The sequence below is a fragment of the Hylobates moloch genome, unplaced genomic scaffold (assembly GCF_009828535.3).
Source record: "Hylobates moloch isolate HMO894 unplaced genomic scaffold, HMol_V3 SCAFFOLD_13, whole genome shotgun sequence".
Lineage (NCBI taxonomy): Eukaryota > Metazoa > Chordata > Mammalia > Primates > Hylobatidae > Hylobates > Hylobates moloch.
The window spans coordinates 93,851,908-93,870,338 of NW_026652288.1; the positions used below are offsets into that span (position 1 = coordinate 93,851,908).

Below are 18,431 nucleotides of genomic sequence, written 5' to 3' on the forward strand. Positions count from 1 at the left end.
TCCCCTCCTCGGCGGGCGGGCAGAGGGCGGTGCCCTCTGCGCTGCTCCGCCCGCCGGCTCATCCGGAGGGGACCGCCCAGCCAAGCTGGGGTCCGCGCGGGGCCTCCCGAGAGGCGGCAAGTGGCGCTCGGAAGGCGCAAGCCCGCGCCGGCTCCCTGCGGAGGCCCGGGTCGGAGAGGGGCGCCCGGGAGGGGCGGGTCTACTGGCACGTGGAGGGGCCGGCCCGGGTTCGCGGTTCCCCGTGCCCAGGTTCCCCGTGCCCCGTCCCCAGCCCAGGGGCTGCAGACGCCTGAGCTCCGTAGGGGTTGGGGCTGGGGGCTGCGGAGATGTCTACGTCGGACTCCTCCGGGTCAGCCCGTTAGGAGCCGCCTCCCCTCTGCCCCTCCGAAGGGACGAGCGGCCCAGACAGGCCTGGGAAGGCCCCTCTGCCCCGTCACGGGTGAAAAGCAAAGCTGGAAGGATTCAGAGAGGGTTGGGGCCGTCTTCCTCATCCTTCCTTTTCTCCGGGCTCCCCTGGGTAGGTGCACTTGGAGCAACCGGGCCTGCGGGGTGTGCGGCAGTGGCGGTTGGGGAGGGCACCGGAAGGGAGCTCCAGGTGCCGGGAAGTCCACTCTTGGGACGCGGGCGTGGGTCGCTTCTCCCTGGCTGGGCCCAAGGAGGAACCCAAGTCGTTGCTTCCATCCCTCCGCTTTGGGGGAACCGCCTGCTGGTGTTCTGGGTTCTCTATCAGGGGCTGGGGAAGGATAGAACAGAGGGCAGAGCGCGCGCAAAGTGGATGGGCAGCGTAGAGATAGTGTGAGGGGAGCGAGGGCAGCGCCCAGGAAACGCACAAGTGTGCAGGAGAGCCAGCACCAGGAGGAAGGGGCATTTGGGATGCAGAGGCGGGGCTGAGGGGGCGGGGGCAGTGCCCAGGAAGGGGGGGCCTTGTGATAGAAGCCAGCACCCAGGAGGAAGGGCCAGTGTGAGGGAAGAGCTGGTATCCAAGGGACAGGGCAGTGCCAGGCTTAAGGGGCACGGAGGGGATCCGTGTCCAGCAGAAGGCAGTGGAGGGGGAACACGCAGCACTGAGCTGGAGGGGTAATGCCCAGGGGGAGGGGGGTGGCGGGAGCCCGGCTGAGGGGGTTGTGTGGGGGAAGAGAGCAGGGCCTGGGGGGAAGAGGGCAGTGGTGGGAGGGTGCAGTACGAGGGGAGGGGACAATGCAGGCTTTCCTCTTCTCCATAGCGACATCATGGCAAATTCCCAAACTGGACGGATCCGGCTCGGGTTACGTCCAGCAGGGCCGAGCCGGCCCAGGCCGGCCCCGGGGTCCTCGGTGCCGGCTGGAGGGGCTGGGCACCTCTGGGGCGGGGTTCTGCTCCACCTGCCCTCGGCGCGGACTGTGCCCTCGGCGGGCACGCGGACCGGCGGGGTAGGGCTAGGGCCCGGCTTCTCTGGGCCAAGGATCAAGGTCCCTGCCTGGGTTAGGCCCCCACGCATTCCAGTCTTCGGAACCCGGCCTGTGAAGAGGGCGCAGTAGAGCCCCAGCGGAGCGCGAGAAGCCGCTCTACAGCCGCGGGAGGTTGGACCTATTGTTTCCCCGCCCTGGGCAGAGCCACCTGGACATGAGACCCGCCCTCAATGCCGAAACCTCCCGGAAACAATCTTTCGGGACGGAAGTTAAGTAGCCCCGAGCGGGAGGCTGTGGCGGAAGTGGTCGTGTTACCGCTTGTTTGTGCGCATGCGCCACTCTTGTCTAGCCGCCGCGCTTTCGGGAGCTGCTTCTGGTTCTCTGGTCTTGTCCACGCTAGGGGGTGCGCGTACTCCCAGCTGTGGTCGCGCGCTCACCCCTTCTTCTGCTCTCGTGGCCCCCTCGCGATGGCGGGCATCCTGTTTGAGGATATTTTCGATGTGAAGGATATTGACCCGGAGGGCAAGAAGTTTGACCGAGGTAAGTAAGGTATGTAGGGGCGGTTTGGAGGAAGAGGCTAACCTCGCGGACATGCCCCTGGGCCCCGTGTCCACCCAGCTCTTGTGGCCTACCCCTACCAGCAGGTCCTGATGTAGGGACCTCCCTCAGTAAACATTTTATGGATGAGAAAATGGAGACTCCCGAGCGCTCTCTGGCTTCACGCATGCCGTGCCCGGTGCCTGGGTGGCCTTTTGTCATGGTGCTGGCAAACTCCTGGGTATCTTTATAATCGCTACCTGCTCTGTACTAGACACTGTCTTGTGAGACCAGCCTGGCCAACATGGTGAAACCCCGTCTGTACCAAAAATACAAAAATTAGCCGGGCGTGGTGGCGGGCGCCTGTAATCCCAGCTACTTGGGAGGCTAAGGCAGGAGAATTGCCTGAACCTGGGAAGCGGAGGTTGCAGTGAGCCAAGATCGCGCCACTGCACTCCAGCCTGGGCGACAGAGCGAGACTCCGTCTCAAAAAAATGACAGTCCTCATGAGGTGGGTGGTGCCTTTCCCATTTTTCTCTGAGAGGTTGAGTAAACCACCCAAGGCTTCACAGCGAGTAATCTGACTTCAGAGCCTATATTCTTGTATTGTCCTCAGAATCTTTAGCGCTTTGTGAAGTCTTCTTTGAGTTAGAGTTAGCTGCTTGGTATATACCTTTTTTTTTTTTTTTTTTTTGAGACGCAGCCTCGCTCTGTCGCCCAGGCTGGAGTGTAGTGGCACGATCTTAGCTCACCACAACCTCCGTCTCCCGGGTTCAAGCGATTCTCTACCTCAGCCTCCCAAGTAGCTGGGATTACAGACATGCGCCATCATGCGGGGCTAATTTTGTATTTTTAGTAGAGACGGGGTTTCACCATGTTGGCCAGGCTGGTCTCAAACTCGTGATCTCAAGTGATCCACCTGCCTCGGCCTCCCAAAATGTTGGGATTACAGGCATGAGCCACTGCACCGGCCTACACCTCTTTTTTTTTGTCATCTATCAATAATTTTCTCTTTGATTCTCTTTCTTTGCCTGGAGACTAAGATGTTTTTCAAGATGGATACCAGTTCTTATACATCTTGGTAACTCCCCTCAGCACAGTGCCTAGCATAGAAACAGAAAACCTTTGGATGATTGAATAACTTGCCCAGAGTCAGGTTCTCAGTCATCCAGGCAGGCTTTGCTGCTGGAGTATCTTTGGTTGTTTTCTGGGGATTACGTTCGCTTGCCACAGTTTTTCTCCCCTTTTCCTTCTTGCATATCTGGTTCTGATTGAGCCTGAACTTCTATGATAGCAGATGAGAGACCAGTGGATGTAGACTGGGTTAGATTGAGTATTCTGTTGCATACAATCTCACACTGTAGGATCTGCCTTGGCAATACTTCCGTCACTCTTTTCCTGCTTCTCCCCAGTGTCTCGACTGCATTGTGAGAGTGAATCTTTCAAGATGGATCTAATCTTAGATGTAAACATTCAAATTTACCCTGTAGACTTGGGTAAGTATTGAATACAGACAATAATAAGAGGCTTTTTGCTGCTTCCACTATTCTTCCCTCTCTGATATTGCTGTTATTTTCAGGTGACAAGTTCCGGTTGGTCATAGCTAGTACCTTGTATGAAGATGGTACCCTGGATGATGGTGAATACAACCCCACTGATGATAGGCCTTCCAGGTGAGGGAGTGGAGAAGGTAATACCTGAAATATGCCTTGAGGACTAAGTAGATAAGTGATATAGAAAGACTCTTCTTTAATTCTTGGAATAAATGATGATCAGCAGAATCTGAGTAACCTTAAGGAAATTTCTGCACTTAAGAATTCAAACAGGTCAGGCACCGTGACTCACACCTGTAACCCAAGCACTTTGGGAGACCGAGGCAGGAGGATTGCTTGAGTCCAGAAGTTCAAGACCAGCCTGAGCAACATAGCGAAACCTCACTGCTACAAAAAAAGAAGAGAAAAAAAAAAAAAGGCTGGGCATGGTGTCATACGCCTGTAGTCCCAGCTATCTGGGAGGCTGAGGTGGGAGGATTGCCTGAGCCAGGGAGGTTGAGGCTGCAGTGAGCCATGATTGTACCACTGCACTCCAGCCTGGGTGACAGAGCAAGACCCTGTCTCCAAAAAGAAGAAAAAAATTCAAACAACCAGGTATTTATCTATAACAGTGATTACATGCTTGTGAGTTGCAGCCTTTTGAAGGCTGAGGAGGTAACTGCTGAGTGACCTAGGCCATGTGGGTCTTGTGTCTTGGGAGGGAGCTTGGTGTGATGGAAAGACTTTGGCACCCCACTTGAGTTCATTTCTCAGCTCTACCACTTATTTGTTGAGTAACCTTAATCTCCTTCAGCCTGTTTCCTCATCAATAAAATAGAGATGGTCATGCTTAGCTCACAGGGTTGCTGTGAGGACTAAATGACATCATGTTTGTAATGTGCCTGTTGTTATAATGCTGGCATTTAGTTACCAGTAACCATTTTTTTTTCTTTTTGAGACGGAGTCTTGCTCTGTCGCCCAGGCTGGAGTGCAGTGGCGCCATCTCGGCTCACTGCAAGCTCCACCTCCCGGGTTCACGCCATTCTCCTGCCTCAGCCTCCCGAGTAGCTGGAACTAGAGGTGCCCACTACCATGCCCGGCTAATTTTTTTGTATTTTTAGTAGAGACGAGGTTTCACCGTGTTAGCCAGGATGGTCTCGATCTCCTGACCTCGTGATCCGCCCGCCTCAGCCTCCCAAAGTGCTGGGGCTACAGGCTTGAGACACCGCGCCCGGCTGACCAGTAACCATTTTTAAATGGGATCTTTTATATTGTTAATTGCTGTTAAGAATAACTTTGCTGCTATTGCTCCATAGGGCTGACCAGTTTGAGTATGTAATGTATGGAAAAGTGTACAGGATTGAGGGAGACGAAACTTCTACTGAAGCAGCAACACGCCTGTAAGTTACATAATCTTGTGAGGATTCTTTTCCCCCTCCATGTTCTGAGACTTTGAGCTATGCTCCTGCTTCCTCTGTTGGGTCCCTCTCCTCAGGCACCTCAGACCGAGGTGGGAACTAGAAAGAAATAGTTCTGGGAGCAGTTTCCAGTCTGAAATGTAGACTGCCCTTTGTCAGGCCCTCCTGGCCCAGTGGTCTACATGAGAAACTGGTTATCTCACTGTGTAAAGTGCAAAGGAGACTTGCTTCCCCAGGAACAAATGCAGCATTAAGTGATTAGACTGTTAGGCTTTGTGTGTGTGTGTGTGTGTGTGTGTGTGTGTTTTGCTACTCTGTAAAAGGCTTTGTGTGTGTGTGTGTGTGTGTGTTTTGCTACTCTGTAACCCAATCCCTAGTTCCTTGGTTTTCCTGTCCAGCTATTTTTTCTTTTCTTTAAAATCTTATTAAAACAATATGTGCTTTTTGTAAGCAATTTGAAATGCAGAAGAGTAATGTGAAGAATGAAAAAAAACGTCACCTGTAATTCCATATACAGAGAGAACCTTTTACATAGACTTTTTTTGCATATCCTGGTGTTCTATTTTTTTCTTCGAGACTGTGGTGTTTATTATGTTTTCTTCTGCTCTTTTTGCTTAACATTATGTAAAACATGTTTTCCCATGTTAGTGTAAAGCTTTTCTTTTCTTTTCTTTTCTTTTTTTTTTTTTTGAGATGGAGTCTTGCTGTGTTGCCCAGCCTGGAGTGCAGTGGCGCGATCTCGGCTCACTGCAAGCTCCGCCTCCCAGGTTCACGCCATTCTCCTGCCGCAGCCTCCTGAGTAGCTGGGACTACAGGCACCCACCACGATGTCTGGCTAATTTTTTTTTTTGTATTTTTAGTAGAGACGGGGTTTCACTGTGTTAGCCAGGATGGTCTTGATCTCATGACCTCGTGATCCGCCTGCCTCAGCCTCCTAAAGTGCTGGGATTACAGGTGTGAGCCACCGCGCCCGGCCAGTGTAAAGCTTTTCTTAAACATTTTAATAGTTGGTAACATTTCAGTAAGTGGATATGTATTGATTTATCTGAATATTCCCCTGATTTGGGGCATCTAGGTGTTTTCCACCCTCGATAATATAAAGAACAGTGCCTTGCACATATCTGTGCGTTGATCTTTGTCAGAATTTTGGTTCCTAGTGACACAACAGTAGGAAGATGCCTCTTCTCTTTCTTAGGCTGAGATGGAACAGTGCCTTGCACATATCTGTGCATTGATCTTTGTCAGAATTTTGGTTCCTAGTGACACAACAGTAGGAAGATGCCTCTTCTGTTTCTTAGGCTGAGATGGAACAGTGCCTTGCACATATCTGTGCATTGATCTTTGTCAGAATTTTGGTTCCTAGTGACACAACAGTAGGAAGATGCCTCTTCTCTTTCTTAGGCTGAGATGGAGAGCTGCTGAGTGGCAGTGCTCCAGACTCACTGGATAGGGCCTTCTGTTTCAGCTCTGCCTACGTCTCCTATGGGGGCCTGCTCATGAGGCTGCAGGGGGATGCCAACAACCTGCATGGATTCGAGGTGGACTCCAGAGTTTATCTCCTGATGAAGAAGCTAGCCTTCTGAACCTCGCCTGAAGCCAGCCTCGCTGCCAAGTCACTCAGGTCATGGGCATTGTTCAAGCCTGAGTGGCAGCCGCTCTTGCTCACCTGTTGAGGAGGGGCTGGCTCACTGTCCACTGTGGCGGCATCTTTAACTGGCCTGCACTCAATGGGAAACTGACTCGCCTGTGAAAGACACAGTGGGAGAGCTGAAAATGAATCAGAAGCTTTATGTATATGATTTTTAAATTAAACTTTACTTTTTCAGACTGCCCCTCCCCTTTTTGTAAAAAGTCCACTTACTGTAAAATCTTTGTTTCCAATTTGTCTGTGGTGTATTGTTTCTGGCCCATGGCCAGCTGATCACTTGTCAATGTGGGATCTATTCCAGCCTTTTGGTATCTGGGTTCAGGGTTACCTCAGTCTCCTGGCTGACTGTTCTCAACATTTATCCTCCAGTGCGGTTTTCGGTCTGGGAGAGAGTTATGCTTTTGGCTCCTGAGGGTACCCCAGGCCCAGAAGATACCACCCATTTGGCGCAGAATTTTGAATTGGCAAAGAGCCCTGCTCGTGTCCTTCCAACACTTTCAGTCTCTTAGGAAGTCAGTTCACGCTGACTTGAATGAGTCACTTGCATAGTCTAGAAATGTTCATTATTTTTATGGAAGCTTTGGGTAGAGGCTTTTAGCTACGGGCATAGGAGATGACTATGAAGAGAGTACGACGAGAGAACTTGGTGGTTCTGGAAGCAGCTGGAGGAGCTGGCTCTCTGCTCTACATTCCAGTGGTGACCTGGGAGGGAGGGTAAGTGGAAGTGGACAGGGCAGCAATACCAATGAAGTTGGCAGGCCAGAGCCAGGGCCAGTGCCAGGACAATGTAGTGGCCTGACTGCACTCACTAACTTACGAGTGGGGGAAGAAAAAACATTAAGGAAATGGCTAATGATAAGGGCTCCAGCACGTGAGCTGGCTTTTCAGCCTGGCATTAGAGGTCTGTAGGAAAGCATAGGGGTTCTGTTTTCCCCTAGGAAGTTTAGGGTAACAATCCAGAAAGATTCTCTGTGCATTAAACAGTTGTCTGTTTGATCTGGTTTTGCCTGGGAGCTGGTCCCCTGCTGGGATACCTGGGGTATTTCCTTCCCCATCATTTTCAGGTCTTCATGTGAGGTGTTAGAAATAGTATTTAGGGAAATGGGTTGAAAATGAATGGCCTCAGCAGGGAGGAGGAAGAGGTGTTTCTTTTACCTTACCACGGATAGAGTAGGGGGAGGGAGTTGGGATGAGTTTTTATGAAATCCTAGAACCTTTCCATGGGGTGGGTTTTTTTGTGGGGTTGGAGAATGACAAATGAGAGTGAGACAAACGAATTACAAGTAATAGTGTGTAGGTTATCATAGACTGTCCTGGCGGTCTTGGGGTAGCAGAAGAAAGAGAACTGGTAGAGCGTTGAATAGGGATAGGAGTGTTCTGGTTGTAATTGTTTTTTTGTGTTAGTGGGAAGAAGGGATGGGACCAACCAGACTGATTTGGGAATGGGTTAGATTTGTAATAGGGCAGGTCACACTGGAGAAGCCCATGAGTTATTTGCATTTGCCCACAAGTGGAGTAAGTCACATGCCAATACCAGATGCCTGGAAGTTTCTGGTGACATTTGCAGTTTTGCCATTCTATTTTTTTTTTTTCTTTTTTTTGAGATGGAGTTTCGCTCTTGTTGCCCAGGCTGGAGTGCAATGGCGCGATCTTGGCTCACCACAACCTCTGCCTCCCGGGTTCAAGCGATTCTCCTGCCCCAGCCTCCCGAGTAGCTGGGATTACAGGCATGTGCCACCACGCCCAGCTAATTTTGTATTTTTAGTAGAGACGAGGTTTCTCCATGTTGGTCAGTCCAGTCTGAAACTCCCAACTGCAGGTGATGCGCCACCATACCCAGCTAATTTTGTATTTTTTAGTAGAGATGGAGTTTCTCCACGTTGGTCAGGCTGGTCTCGAACTCCCAACCTCAGGTGATCCGCCTGCCTTGGCCTCCTCCCAAAGTGCTGGGATTACAGGTGTGAGCCACCATACCTGGCCCTGCAGTTTTGCCATTCTTTTTTTTTTTTTTTTTTTCTTGAGACAGAGTCTTGCTCTGTCGCCCAGGCTAGAGTGCAGTGGTGCAATCTCGGCTCACTGCAAGCTCCGCCTCCCGGGTTCACGCCATTCTCCTGCCTCAGCCTCTCCGAGTAGCTGGGACTACAGGTGCCCGCCACCACGCCTGGCTAATTTTTTTGTATTTTTTAGTAGAGACGAGGTTTCACCGCGGTCTCGATCTCCTGACCTCGTGATCCGCCCACCTCGGCCTCCCAAAGTGCTGGGATTACAAGCGTGAGCGCGCCCGGCCGCAGTTTTGCCATACTTGTCTCTCATCTGTCTGTGCTGGGAACCCCTCATTCTCTGGTCCCATTGGTGTATCCTGTCCTAGGTGCTGGCACTTTCATGTGCTATAAAGTGTTTCATTTGATTATTAAATTTAACCTAGCTCAGTATGTCAGTAAGTTAGTTTCCACTTAACATTCCCTTGACTGCATGCTGGAATTTGTAGTATGAATGAACTACTTCTCTTCCATGCAGAAACTGACAGCATTTGAGATTTGGACAACATTTTTGAGCTTTGGGCATTTGTTGCTTCCTTCTCTAGGAAAACTATTCTGTCTGTGAAGGGAGAGAGGGACATGGGGAGATGTCTAAATTGGTCACCTCCACCAAGAACTTTGGTTTTCTACTCAGAACTTTTTTTTTTTTTTTTTGAGATGGAGTCTCACTCTGTTGCCCAGGCTGGAGTGCAGTGGCGCGATCTTGGCTCACTGCAACCTCCGTCTCCAGGGTTCAAGACTACAGGCGCGTGCCACCACACTTGGCTAATTTTTCATATTTTTAGTAGAGGCGGGGTTTCACCGTGTTAGCCAGGATGGTCTTGATCTCCTGACCTCGTGATCCGCTTGCCTTGGCCTCCCAAAGTGCTGGGATTACAGGCGTGAGCCACCGCGCCTGGCATCAAAACTCTAATTGTTACTCCTTAAGGACTTGTATGTCTTTCCCAGTAAATAGAATCATTAAATGACATATAGGACAGTGTACCACACTGGGGAGAGTATGGACCCTAGAGTGAGGTCAGACTAGGGTGTTTCTTCTCCTGCCCACAGGGTGTGCAACCACTGATAACTCACCTGGCTTCTCTGAGCCTCAGTTTCCTCATCTCTAAAACAGAAAAGATAATACCTACCTTACAGAGTTGTGTGAATGTTACGAAAAGTAAAGTATACGAGGTTCCTAGCACATTGCCTTTCATTCTGCTGCTTTGGAATGCCTTTGGTGACCCTGGGGTATTTGTGGCAGTGTTTATGTTTCTGGGTTCCTGGCTCCTCTACCTCCGTGGTAGCCTTTCCTTCCTCAGGGATGGGGGAGAGGAAAAAGCTTCCACTAGTTTTCCTACAGGAACCTCTGGAGGTAGCAAGTTGACTTTTGCAGTGGAATTTGTGTTTTTGTGTAACATAAACCTCCTTTTCCTGAGCACCAAGGCAGCACTTATTTGCAAAGCCCCATAAGCCTGACTCCTTTTTAGAGATCCTCTAGCAGAGTTTATGGTGGTCACACAGAGCTGCTTTTTAGATGCATTTGTGGGAACTGGGAAATGAGCCTTCAACTTGTACTTGACTTGTACTTGTTCTCCTGCTGTGTGAGCTCAAGGAGCCTGACTCATGCCACTTCCTGCACTTCCCCCTGACCTCCACAGGAGGGAGGCAGGCATCCATGCCTGGCAAAGCCTCCTGCTGAGCTGCCAAAGCTCCAGCTGTTTGCTCAGCTGCCACATCCAGATTCTGTCTTTACTGAACTGTCTACACAGCCTTACCTGGGGTGTGAGGCTCTCCAAGGCTTCCTGTTAGCTTTTTTGTTGGAGGTGGCAGGGTGAGGGGGATCTATTGCCACCCTCGAAGAACATCTTTCCCTTGCTTTTTAGGGAGCTTTTGGGTGCTCTCATTTATTCCTTATACAGTCTCAGTTTTGCCTATTGTATAGGGACAGCGTTTCTGAGAGACAGCTTATTCATTTCTCACGAGTAAAGATCTGTTAAGAATATGGGATCAGAGTCCCACTGAGAATGATAGTAAAGGGGATGGGGGCGTTGGAAGGCCTTGAATTTGAAGCAAAGGAAATTACCCTTTCTCTGTTTTCTGACGCAAGGTTAGTCTCTCCCTCTGTTCAAATGCCAGGCCAGCCCAGGCCTTTGCAGAATTATCATAGAAAAAGAGCATACAGAGAATCAGTGAGTTGCAAATTTCTGCAGAAAATAGACCAAAGAGCTAGCTGCTCTGATGAGTATTGCCGATAGCTTAAAAAAATAGCTTCTGAAGGTTTATAATGTACAGTGAAAAATGATTCCCTTTTCAGTCGTGCGTATCCCTTTTACCAGGGCTTTGGGTTTCAGGAGAAAGTAGGAAATCTTGTCCAGTTGTCTCCCAGGGGCTCCCTGCAGGGAAGGGAGCTGTACGTGAGACAATGCTGATGTCGGCAGTGTCTGAGAACCTTACCCTTCCTGAGACAGATTCTGGGAGTGGGTGTAGGATGTGTTTAGAAGAGGGCTGGTAGGGGTGGGCATTGGAGCAGAAGGGTCAGGAAGCAGGGGGTGGAGCTGGACCACAGGGGTGGGCAAGGTGGGTGGAAGAGGGAAGAGCGTATACTGTCCAGTAGGGGGATGGGTTGGGGAAGGAGAATATCCAGGCTGGAGGTTGGGCGGCAGGGAGCCTGTGTCTGATGTTCCTGGGGAAATATCCGGGGCTCCTAAGGTCCTGTGTGAGGGTCCAGGAAAGAGTCCACGAGTTCCATTCAAGAGTTCGTGTATCCTGTTCAGGTATCCGGGGATTTGGTCCGGGGACCTGGAGGTTTGGTTCAGCAGACCAGGAATCTTGGCTCTGAATCCCTGCTGCCGCTTCAGAAGCCCAGAGCCAGTAGTTCTGGCTGAGGCAGTGAAATTTGTCTCCAACAATCCAGAAGTCCTGTTTGGGAGCTCGTTCAGTGTGAGGACTAGAGAGGTTCTGCTGGGGACAGCTGTGGTGGGTGGGGCCCGCCTGACGCAGAGGGTGGACCCTCCTACAAGCATCAGGAAACGCACCTTTCCTCGGAGCAGGTGTTGGAAGCTCAGGAAGATGGCATTGGGGTCCTTGTGAGCTGTGGTCCTGCCCTGTGGAGGAAGCTGAAGGCAGAGGATGGTCCTGAGGCCAAACACCAGGGCCGGATCTCAGGCCTCCCTTGTCTAAGTAGGAAAGACAGGATACCAGCACCCAGGCATTGTGGCTGGCAGGGAGCACGCTTAGTAGATCAACTCTCCTGCCCTTGAGCTCCCTGGAAGACCCCTTCTTCCCTCAGGTCTTCTAGGGGGACTGAGTCAGAAAAGAACAGTTTCTACAGATCCCTTGACTGGGGACTTACCTGGGTTCCAAGGAGGCTCTGCAGGGCCCCAAGGAGGAGACGGACCTGTCCAGAAAGCTGCCCCAGGAGGGATGAGAGGCAAGTGGGTCCCAGTTGTCCCCGTGCTGCCATCACTCCCTCCAGCAGAAGGGTCACTGCTCCCAGAATGTCCTGTGCCTTGGTCTCCTCCTGAGAAAGAGATGGAAGAGAGAAGCGCACTGCCTCAAAGGGCACACTAATAGCGGGTGGGGAGCCTGTAGGAGTAGCCAGCAGAGTGAATCATACAGGCTGAGAACTGGACAGGACCAAGGTCCCACCCAGGGCAGGAATTCCTTCACAGTCTCCCGACAGCTGGTCATCAGCCTCTGCTTCAAAAACTCCAGTGTCTGCTAGTCCAGCCTGGTCTTACACTTGGTTTCAGTGAGAACAGCTCCTTTTTTTCTTACCTTGCTGAAATCTGCCCTGTTATAGCTTTTACCTCTTGGTTCGAGTGCTGCAAATTTACTCTTTCTGCTGCAAAACCTTAGGATCATTTGATTTTTAAACTGAATGAAGCCTGGGTGCAGTGGCTCACGCCTGTAATCCCAGCACTTTGGGAGGCTGAGGCAGGTGGATCACCTGAGGTCAGGAGTTCCTAGCACATGGCCAACATGGTGAAACCCCATCTCTACCAAAAATACAAAAATTAGCTGGGCATGGTGGTGGGCAACTGTAATCCCAGCTACTTGGGCGACTGAGGAAGGAGAATTGCTTGAATCTGGGAGGCTGAGGTTGCAGTGAGTTGAGATCATGCCACTGCACTCCAGTCTGGGATAAAGTGAGACTCCGTCTCAAATAATAAATAATAATAAATAAACTAAATGTAGATATGAGACTCTATCATAATGATCATAAGGATGAAAAGAAAGGACTAGAAGGGACCCATAGGAACTGCCCTTCTTCCCTGACTCAGTCCTGAGGGAAGAAGGGATGCTGGGGTTCTTGAGGATAGATTTTAAACTATTGCTCATAAAACATGCTTCTAGTCTCTTTCTGTTCAGGCTGCTGCTTTCTAGACACGTTAGTTTAATATGGTCCCTCTTAATAAATTAGCATATGTCTTCAGGGGAATGTCCGGTGTTCAGGCCAGTATATTTAAGTGTAGTCCACTTGGAATAGAGTTCTGTACGAGCATTTCCACAATGGGGATGCTAAACACCAAACAGACAAGGATTACTAGCTTTAAGAATAGCTGCTTCAGTAATGTTACATGGTAAGTTTGGGGGCAATTTAATTCTCTCAGATCCTTTTCATAGGAAGTGCTAGGGCCAGAGGCTTAAAGGATGGAAGCAGGGCATTGTGGCCTGAAAGCTGGAATAGGACTTTACTCATTAATTTACAAATGTAGAATTTTTCTTTTCTTTTTGAGACGGAGTTTTGCTCTTGTCACCCAGGCTGGAGTGCGTTGGCACGATCTCGGCTCACTACAATCTCCACCTCCTTGGTTCAAGCGATTCTCCTGCCACAGCCTCCTGAGTAGCTGGGATTACAGGCATGCACTACCATGCCCAGCTAATTTTGTATTTTTAGTAGAGACAGGGTTTCACCATGTTGGCCAGGTTGCTCTCAAACTCCTGCCCTCAGGTGATCCGCCTGCTTCGGCCTCCCAAAGTGCTGGGATTACAGGCGTGAGCCCCCGGCCCACATGTAGAAATTTATATCTCTGTTATTTCACCTTGTTTTTGACCTAGTCTTTCAGTGATTTGAATCTTGGTTCAGTCTTTTGTTATTTTAGTGGTACTTCCCAGCTTTGTGTCATCTGTGGATGACATATGAGTCTTACTTCTTCATGCCAATTTAAGAAGATTGAGCAGGAATAGGTCAAAGGCATGGCCATGAGCGATTTCTCTCCAGCTTTTCATGGTGTTCAGCTTCAAATCTATTCACATATTGGACCTGCAAGCCATCATCTTATCCACAGGCTATCATCATAGGTGAATGTAGATTGGGTTAGGATGGCCAAGCTGAAGGTGAGATATTTTTAAAAAGCTCAAGAATGTTGGAGAATCCATGGGAAGCAGCGGGAAACTGAAGACAGGACTTAGGGAAGCCAAGGTTAGGGACGGCTTTCTTACCATCTGGGTTTTCCATTCTCCCAAGCTAAAGTCCACAGCAGGCAGCAGGACAGGTGTGGGCAAAGGGTTAACCTCTGGGCACTGGCTCTGTTGAAAAAGATTGGTGGGGGGAGAAGGGAGCTGAAATAGAGAGGGCTATGGTAGCCTAATAAGCATGCTAGTCCTCCATAAGTACTACCTCTAGACGAGAGCTTTTAAATGAGGGCTGTATTGCGAAGAATAATCCTTGTCAGGGAGTGTGATCAGTAGGTCGTGACAATATGGGAAGAATAGTCATTGGGTCAAGGAGTTAGAGGAAGTGATGGTGTCTTCCTGGGAGTATGAGTGTCTTACCAGTTACGCGGATAAAGGGGATAATGTTGGGAGTTCTCACCAGTCTGCTGTGAAGGACATGGGAGTCACGAAGCAGTTTACTGAGGACTCGGAGGTCACAAGCAGGAGGAGCCGGGCTGGACAGAGTTAGCCTCGCAGTTAGGAGAAGCATGACCACGAGGAGCAATTCTTAGATGAGGAGAGGTGAGGTTGAAAGATGAGGAGGAAATCTTTGTCAGCTGGTATTCCAGGAATTCCCATTCAGGACCCAGACCCGAAATCCAGGGAATCCACCCCTCAGACCCCTTATTTTTGGGAGAATGGGTTCCCCCAGCTTCCTGCCCCCTGCAGCGTGTCTCCTTTCTCTCTCCCCTTCTGTCATGTTTCCATATGGCCCTAGCCCCTCAAGTGTGTTCTCACCAGTCAGCTCCATTCTGGCCGGGGTGTCTGGCTGGCGTGGCTCCCTGTTTGGGGCCTCTCCCCTGAATCCTTCCTGAGGCCATGGAGGCGGCTTGGGATCTTGCACTTCTGGGCAGAGTAGGGTGGGGCAAAGGCGGGCCAAGGATGAGGAATCTATCCTGAAAGTAGCAAGAAGAGTGAACATTTAACCAAGTTTCTAGGAAGAGACTGCCTGGCAGGGTGAACAGATGCTGGGGAAGGCTTGAGATGCTGACCAGCCTGGAACTGCCAAAGCCCTGACTTCTCTCACATTTTCTTGTGATGAAAGCATATGGTGTGCTGGGTGCAGTGGCTCACGCCTGTAATCCCAGCACTTTGGGAGTCCAAGGCGGGTGGATCACCTGAGGTCAGGAGTTTGCCACCAGCCTGACTAACATGGTGAAACCCCGTCTCTCCTAAATACAAAAAAACTAGCAGGGCATGGTGGTGCATGCCTGTAATCCGAGCTACTTGGGAGGCTGGGACAGGAGAATCTCTTGTACCTGGGAGGTGGAGGTTGTGGTGAGCCGAGATCGCACCATTGCACTCCAGCCTGGGCAATAAGAGTGAAACTCCGTCTCAAAAAAAAAAAAAAAAAAAGAAAGAAAGAAAAAAAAAGAAAGCATATGGTGTCTCCTTTTTGTCAGGACTCCTCAGTGAATCTGACATGGATTTGGTGCCACCTACCCCTGCTGAGAACAGCAGGACATGATATGTGTACACACATATCTTGATTAGCCTTAAATTCTGAGCAACCTTGGTTGTTAGGTCAGAGAAAATCTGGGATGGGGATAGAGAAGGAAAGTATTGTGGCTTCAGCCTGGAGAAAATAGGATGCAGGGCCTGGGTGAGGAACTGGCAAACAGGCATAATATGTTGAGGGGTAACTTCTGCAGTGGGGAGTGGGGCTGGGGAGGGGAACTGCACAAAGCTGTAACTGGGACCACTGGAGGTCAGAATTAAAAGGTGGTATGGGAGAAATTAACCTCTATTCTTTCCCTATTTACCCCCACACATAAAACCTCTGGAGCTTTTCTTTGGACTCCAAGTTCTGAAATACTCCATTATCTGAGGCCAAGAGATGGGCTAACAGTCCTGGGACTTCCTTCCTGAGACCAGCTGCCCAGGAATGGGCACCTGCTGGGTGATGCCCACCTTAGGGGCTTACCTTGTCTTAGGCGCCCACTAACATATCTGTCTCATAGCTCACTCCTGCCTCCCTGCCCCCTTGGCAGAACCCCTTCCGGTTCCTTCACAGGACCCCCCACATGGCTTCCTCCTCCTTTCACAAGTTGTGCAAAGAGGCTTGCACCTGATTCAATATTGGGATTTCCTGTAGGTCTGTCAACATGAGTGGGCCCTCCTCCCATTACCCTCTCCTTGTGCCCTGGCTTGCCTGGCCCAGCTTCCCCAGCGCCAGATTCAGAACCTTAAGCTAACAAGGAATGACCAGCTAAGAATGGGGATTGGGGCTGTGTCCATCTTACTACTATGTTTGCTAAGCCCTAAGTGCAGCTCCCTCTCTTATTTTCTCCCTGGGCTCATGTCCCCTTTCCTTAGAGCCAGCCAGGGCTGTGCTGTATTCCACCAAGTAAGTGATCAGTCCCTCAGAAACCAGCACCCCACCCCCTACCTCTGCTCTGCCCTGCTCCTCCCATTCTGGGAAGGCTACACTCTTCTCGACAAAGGTCAGTGCCTGTAGGTTCCAGTTTGCCTGCCCCTCCCCCAGCTGGGAGCCCATTTCTCTTTGCTGTCCTTTCTACCCTCACATAACCCCACAGCCTGCTGGCCACTCACCGGGTGGAGAAGGGCTCCAGGACCCAAGTGCACAGCAGGCAGCCCTCTGGGGAGCAGATGGGTAGGAAGACATGTGGCGGTGGGGCACAGCCCCTCCACAGCAGCAGGTCATACGCCTGCCTGGGCCACTTCTGCCCAATCAGAGAAGGGAGCCACCAGACACTGGTGAAGGCCCCCGGAAGTGACGCCTTCTCTTCCCTGGAGCTCCTGCCTGGACCAGGGTCCACTCCTCCACCCACACACACCACGGAGAAGATTTGGATAGGGGGATCCATCTTTTCCTGGACATGGGCAACCTGGGACCTGGAGGGGGACAGGAGCAGAAGTTTTTTTCCAGGAGGAATCTGGCAGGACATTTGTGTCGCTGGGGAAGAAGCACAGAGGTCTTGTTTAAGATTGGTGGGGTTTTCACCTCCTGGCTATCCAAATTTCTTTTCCCTGGACATCACACCTGCTGCTGAAATCCAACAGGACGCTTGCTTTCCTGCTTTTCTTTCTATAAACCCCTAGAGAGTCCTGTCTTGTCATTCCCCCTTTCGACGTGGGAATACGGATATTGCCCACATGAGAGAAATCTCCTGTTATGGGTTGGTGTTATGGGGAAAGGGTTTGGACGGGTTGAGAGGACTGTCAGGTGCGGGGCACATGTATGTGCGCACGCGTGCACTGGGTTAAGCCTGAGCTTAGGTGCTTGTCTAATAGGGTCCAGGGGCTTGGACGGCTACACACACAGATCTCTGTGCCCAGGGCCCTTCTTTGCTTGTTCTGTCTCCCTCTTCCATCTCCTACCGTTCCACATGTGACAAGAGGAATAACCAGGCCCATGTGTCCCCGTCTTAGGAAAGACAGCTGCTGGACCTCCCCCGCAAATACCTCCCGGCTGGCCCCCCTTTTCCTTTGGCCCTGGCTCTAGCTCCTTTGCTTTCTTCCCAGTCCCAGTCTCCCCACAGTCTCTGTCCTCAGGGGCTTCCTGGCCTGACCTTGATCCCATCATCCCCCCTGTCCCCCAGAACTTCCTCAGGCTCTCTCCTGTTCCTCCTCCCCAAGGATGGGCATGTCTGCTGAGAAGTGTGGCCTAGATCCTGGAATTTTCCCGTCCAGCCCAGACGAGATGTCTCCCAAGATTAGGAAGGAGGGTGCTGGGATAGCTGGGAGGATAGTGGGTGTGTGTGGGAGGCAGAGACAGGGAGGCAGGCATGACCACGGAACCAAGAGAAAGGAGGCTGGGAGTGGGCTGGAGAGGCAGAGGGTCCCTTGGGTGAAGGAAGGGGGTGAGAAAGCAAGAGGGGACTGTCGAATGGACCTGAGGATAAGTTACAATGAGAGGGAGATACTGTCACTGCACAGAAGGGGGAATGCTGCCGGTTTCTGGCTAGGTCCCTGTCCTGGGTAACACAAGAATGAGGAGCGACCTCAGAGAGGAGGTAGGGAGGCAGGCTAGGCAGTGAGAGAGGGTGGTGAGGGTTTGGGGGGCGATGTGGGCCCAGGCAGGGGGAGATCGGCTAATGGGCCTTTCCTGTAGGTTGTCATCTTTAAAGACAAGTATTCATCCTTCGAGCGGAACCGGGTCCTCGCTCACTGAGCGGTCCAGGCCTCAGGCCTAGCCTCTGCCCCTCCCTAGCCTGTGGCTCCCGTCCTGGGCTGGACACCGACCTCCTGGTCCAGCCGCCCTGTGGCCGCCAGCAGCGGGGGGCTCCGGGCCCGCCTCTCCTCCCCCTCTTCGCGCCCCCTGGTCCCTCCCCTCCCCCTCCCCCGCTCCCCCTTCCCCTCCCGCCCCTCTCTCCTCCCCTGCCCGGTCCCAGCCCCTCCCTCCCCTCCCCCACCCGCGATCCGGGCCGCTGCTGCTGGGCCGGACCCCCCGGGCTCAGCCCGGCCCCTCGCCGAGCTGCCGCCGC

The 18,431-nt window shown here is 51.5% G+C and overlaps 2 protein-coding genes across 12 annotated transcripts; one reads left to right on the forward strand and one right to left on the reverse strand.

Annotated features, from left to right (window-relative positions):
* The first annotated feature begins 59 nt into the window (after positions 1–59).
* On the forward strand, positions 60–6,756 carry POLR2H (RNA polymerase II, I and III subunit H). 5 transcript variants are annotated; one of them, XM_032171794.2, is made up of 6 exons: positions 60–517; positions 1,223–1,928; positions 3,338–3,421; positions 3,505–3,598; positions 4,774–4,857; positions 6,341–6,756. In XM_032171794.2, exons 2-6 carry the CDS (start codon positions 1,619–1,621, stop codon positions 6,456–6,458), a joined length of 690 nt encoding a protein of 229 aa, XP_032027685.1. In that variant the 5' UTR covers positions 60–517; positions 1,223–1,618; the 3' UTR covers positions 6,459–6,756. The 5 variants fall into 5 exon arrangements, with proteins under 5 accessions (XP_032027685.1, XP_058282882.1, XP_032027686.1 ...); XM_058426899.1 differs by having other exon boundaries at positions 1,466–1,928; XM_032171795.2 differs by having other exon boundaries at positions 66–517; positions 1,223–1,937.
* A 3,660-nt stretch (positions 6,757–10,416) lies between these two features.
* On the reverse strand, positions 10,417–18,400 carry THPO (thrombopoietin). 7 transcript variants are annotated; one of them, XM_032171800.2, is made up of 8 exons: positions 16,949–18,281; positions 16,537–16,839; positions 14,722–14,879; positions 14,363–14,490; positions 13,990–14,076; positions 11,897–12,064; positions 11,580–11,660; positions 10,417–11,463 (listed from the first exon to the last, which is right to left on the reverse strand). In XM_032171800.2, exons 1-8 carry the CDS (start codon positions 17,062–17,064, stop codon positions 11,080–11,082), a joined length of 1,425 nt encoding a protein of 474 aa, XP_032027691.1. In that variant the 5' UTR covers positions 17,065–18,281; the 3' UTR covers positions 10,417–11,079. The 7 variants fall into 7 exon arrangements, with proteins under 7 accessions (XP_032027691.1, XP_032027689.1, XP_032027688.1 ...); XM_032171802.2 differs by having other exon boundaries at positions 10,433–10,937; XM_032171801.2 differs by having other exon boundaries at positions 10,981–11,463; positions 11,580–11,648.
* Positions 18,401–18,431: the final 31 nt, after the last annotated feature.

Bases quoted from the DNA above. Each gene is read 5' to 3' on its own strand.
- POLR2H (XM_032171794.2), top strand. From the start codon at position 1,619: ATGCCGAAACCTCCCGGAAACAATCTTTCGGGACGGAAGTTAAGTAGC. The intron at 1,929-3,337 runs GTAAGTAAGGTA...GCTTCTCCCCAG, and splicing joins GGGCAAGAAGTTTGACCGAG to TGTCTCGACTGCATTGTGAG. The intron at 3,422-3,504 runs GTAAGTATTGAA...TGTTATTTTCAG, and splicing joins AATTTACCCTGTAGACTTGG to GTGACAAGTTCCGGTTGGTC.
- THPO (XM_032171797.2), bottom strand. From the start codon at position 17,064: ATGACAAGACAGGACTCTCTAGGGGTTTATAGAAAGAAAAGCAGGAAA. The intron at 16,840-16,948 runs GTGAAAACCCCA...GTCCCCCTCCAG, and splicing joins GAAATTTGGATAGCCAGGAG to GTCCCAGGTTGCCCATGTCC. The intron at 14,880-16,536 runs GTGAGTGGCCAG...TGCTACTTTCAG, and splicing joins CTGGAGCCCTTCTCCACCCG to GATAGATTCCTCATCCTTGG.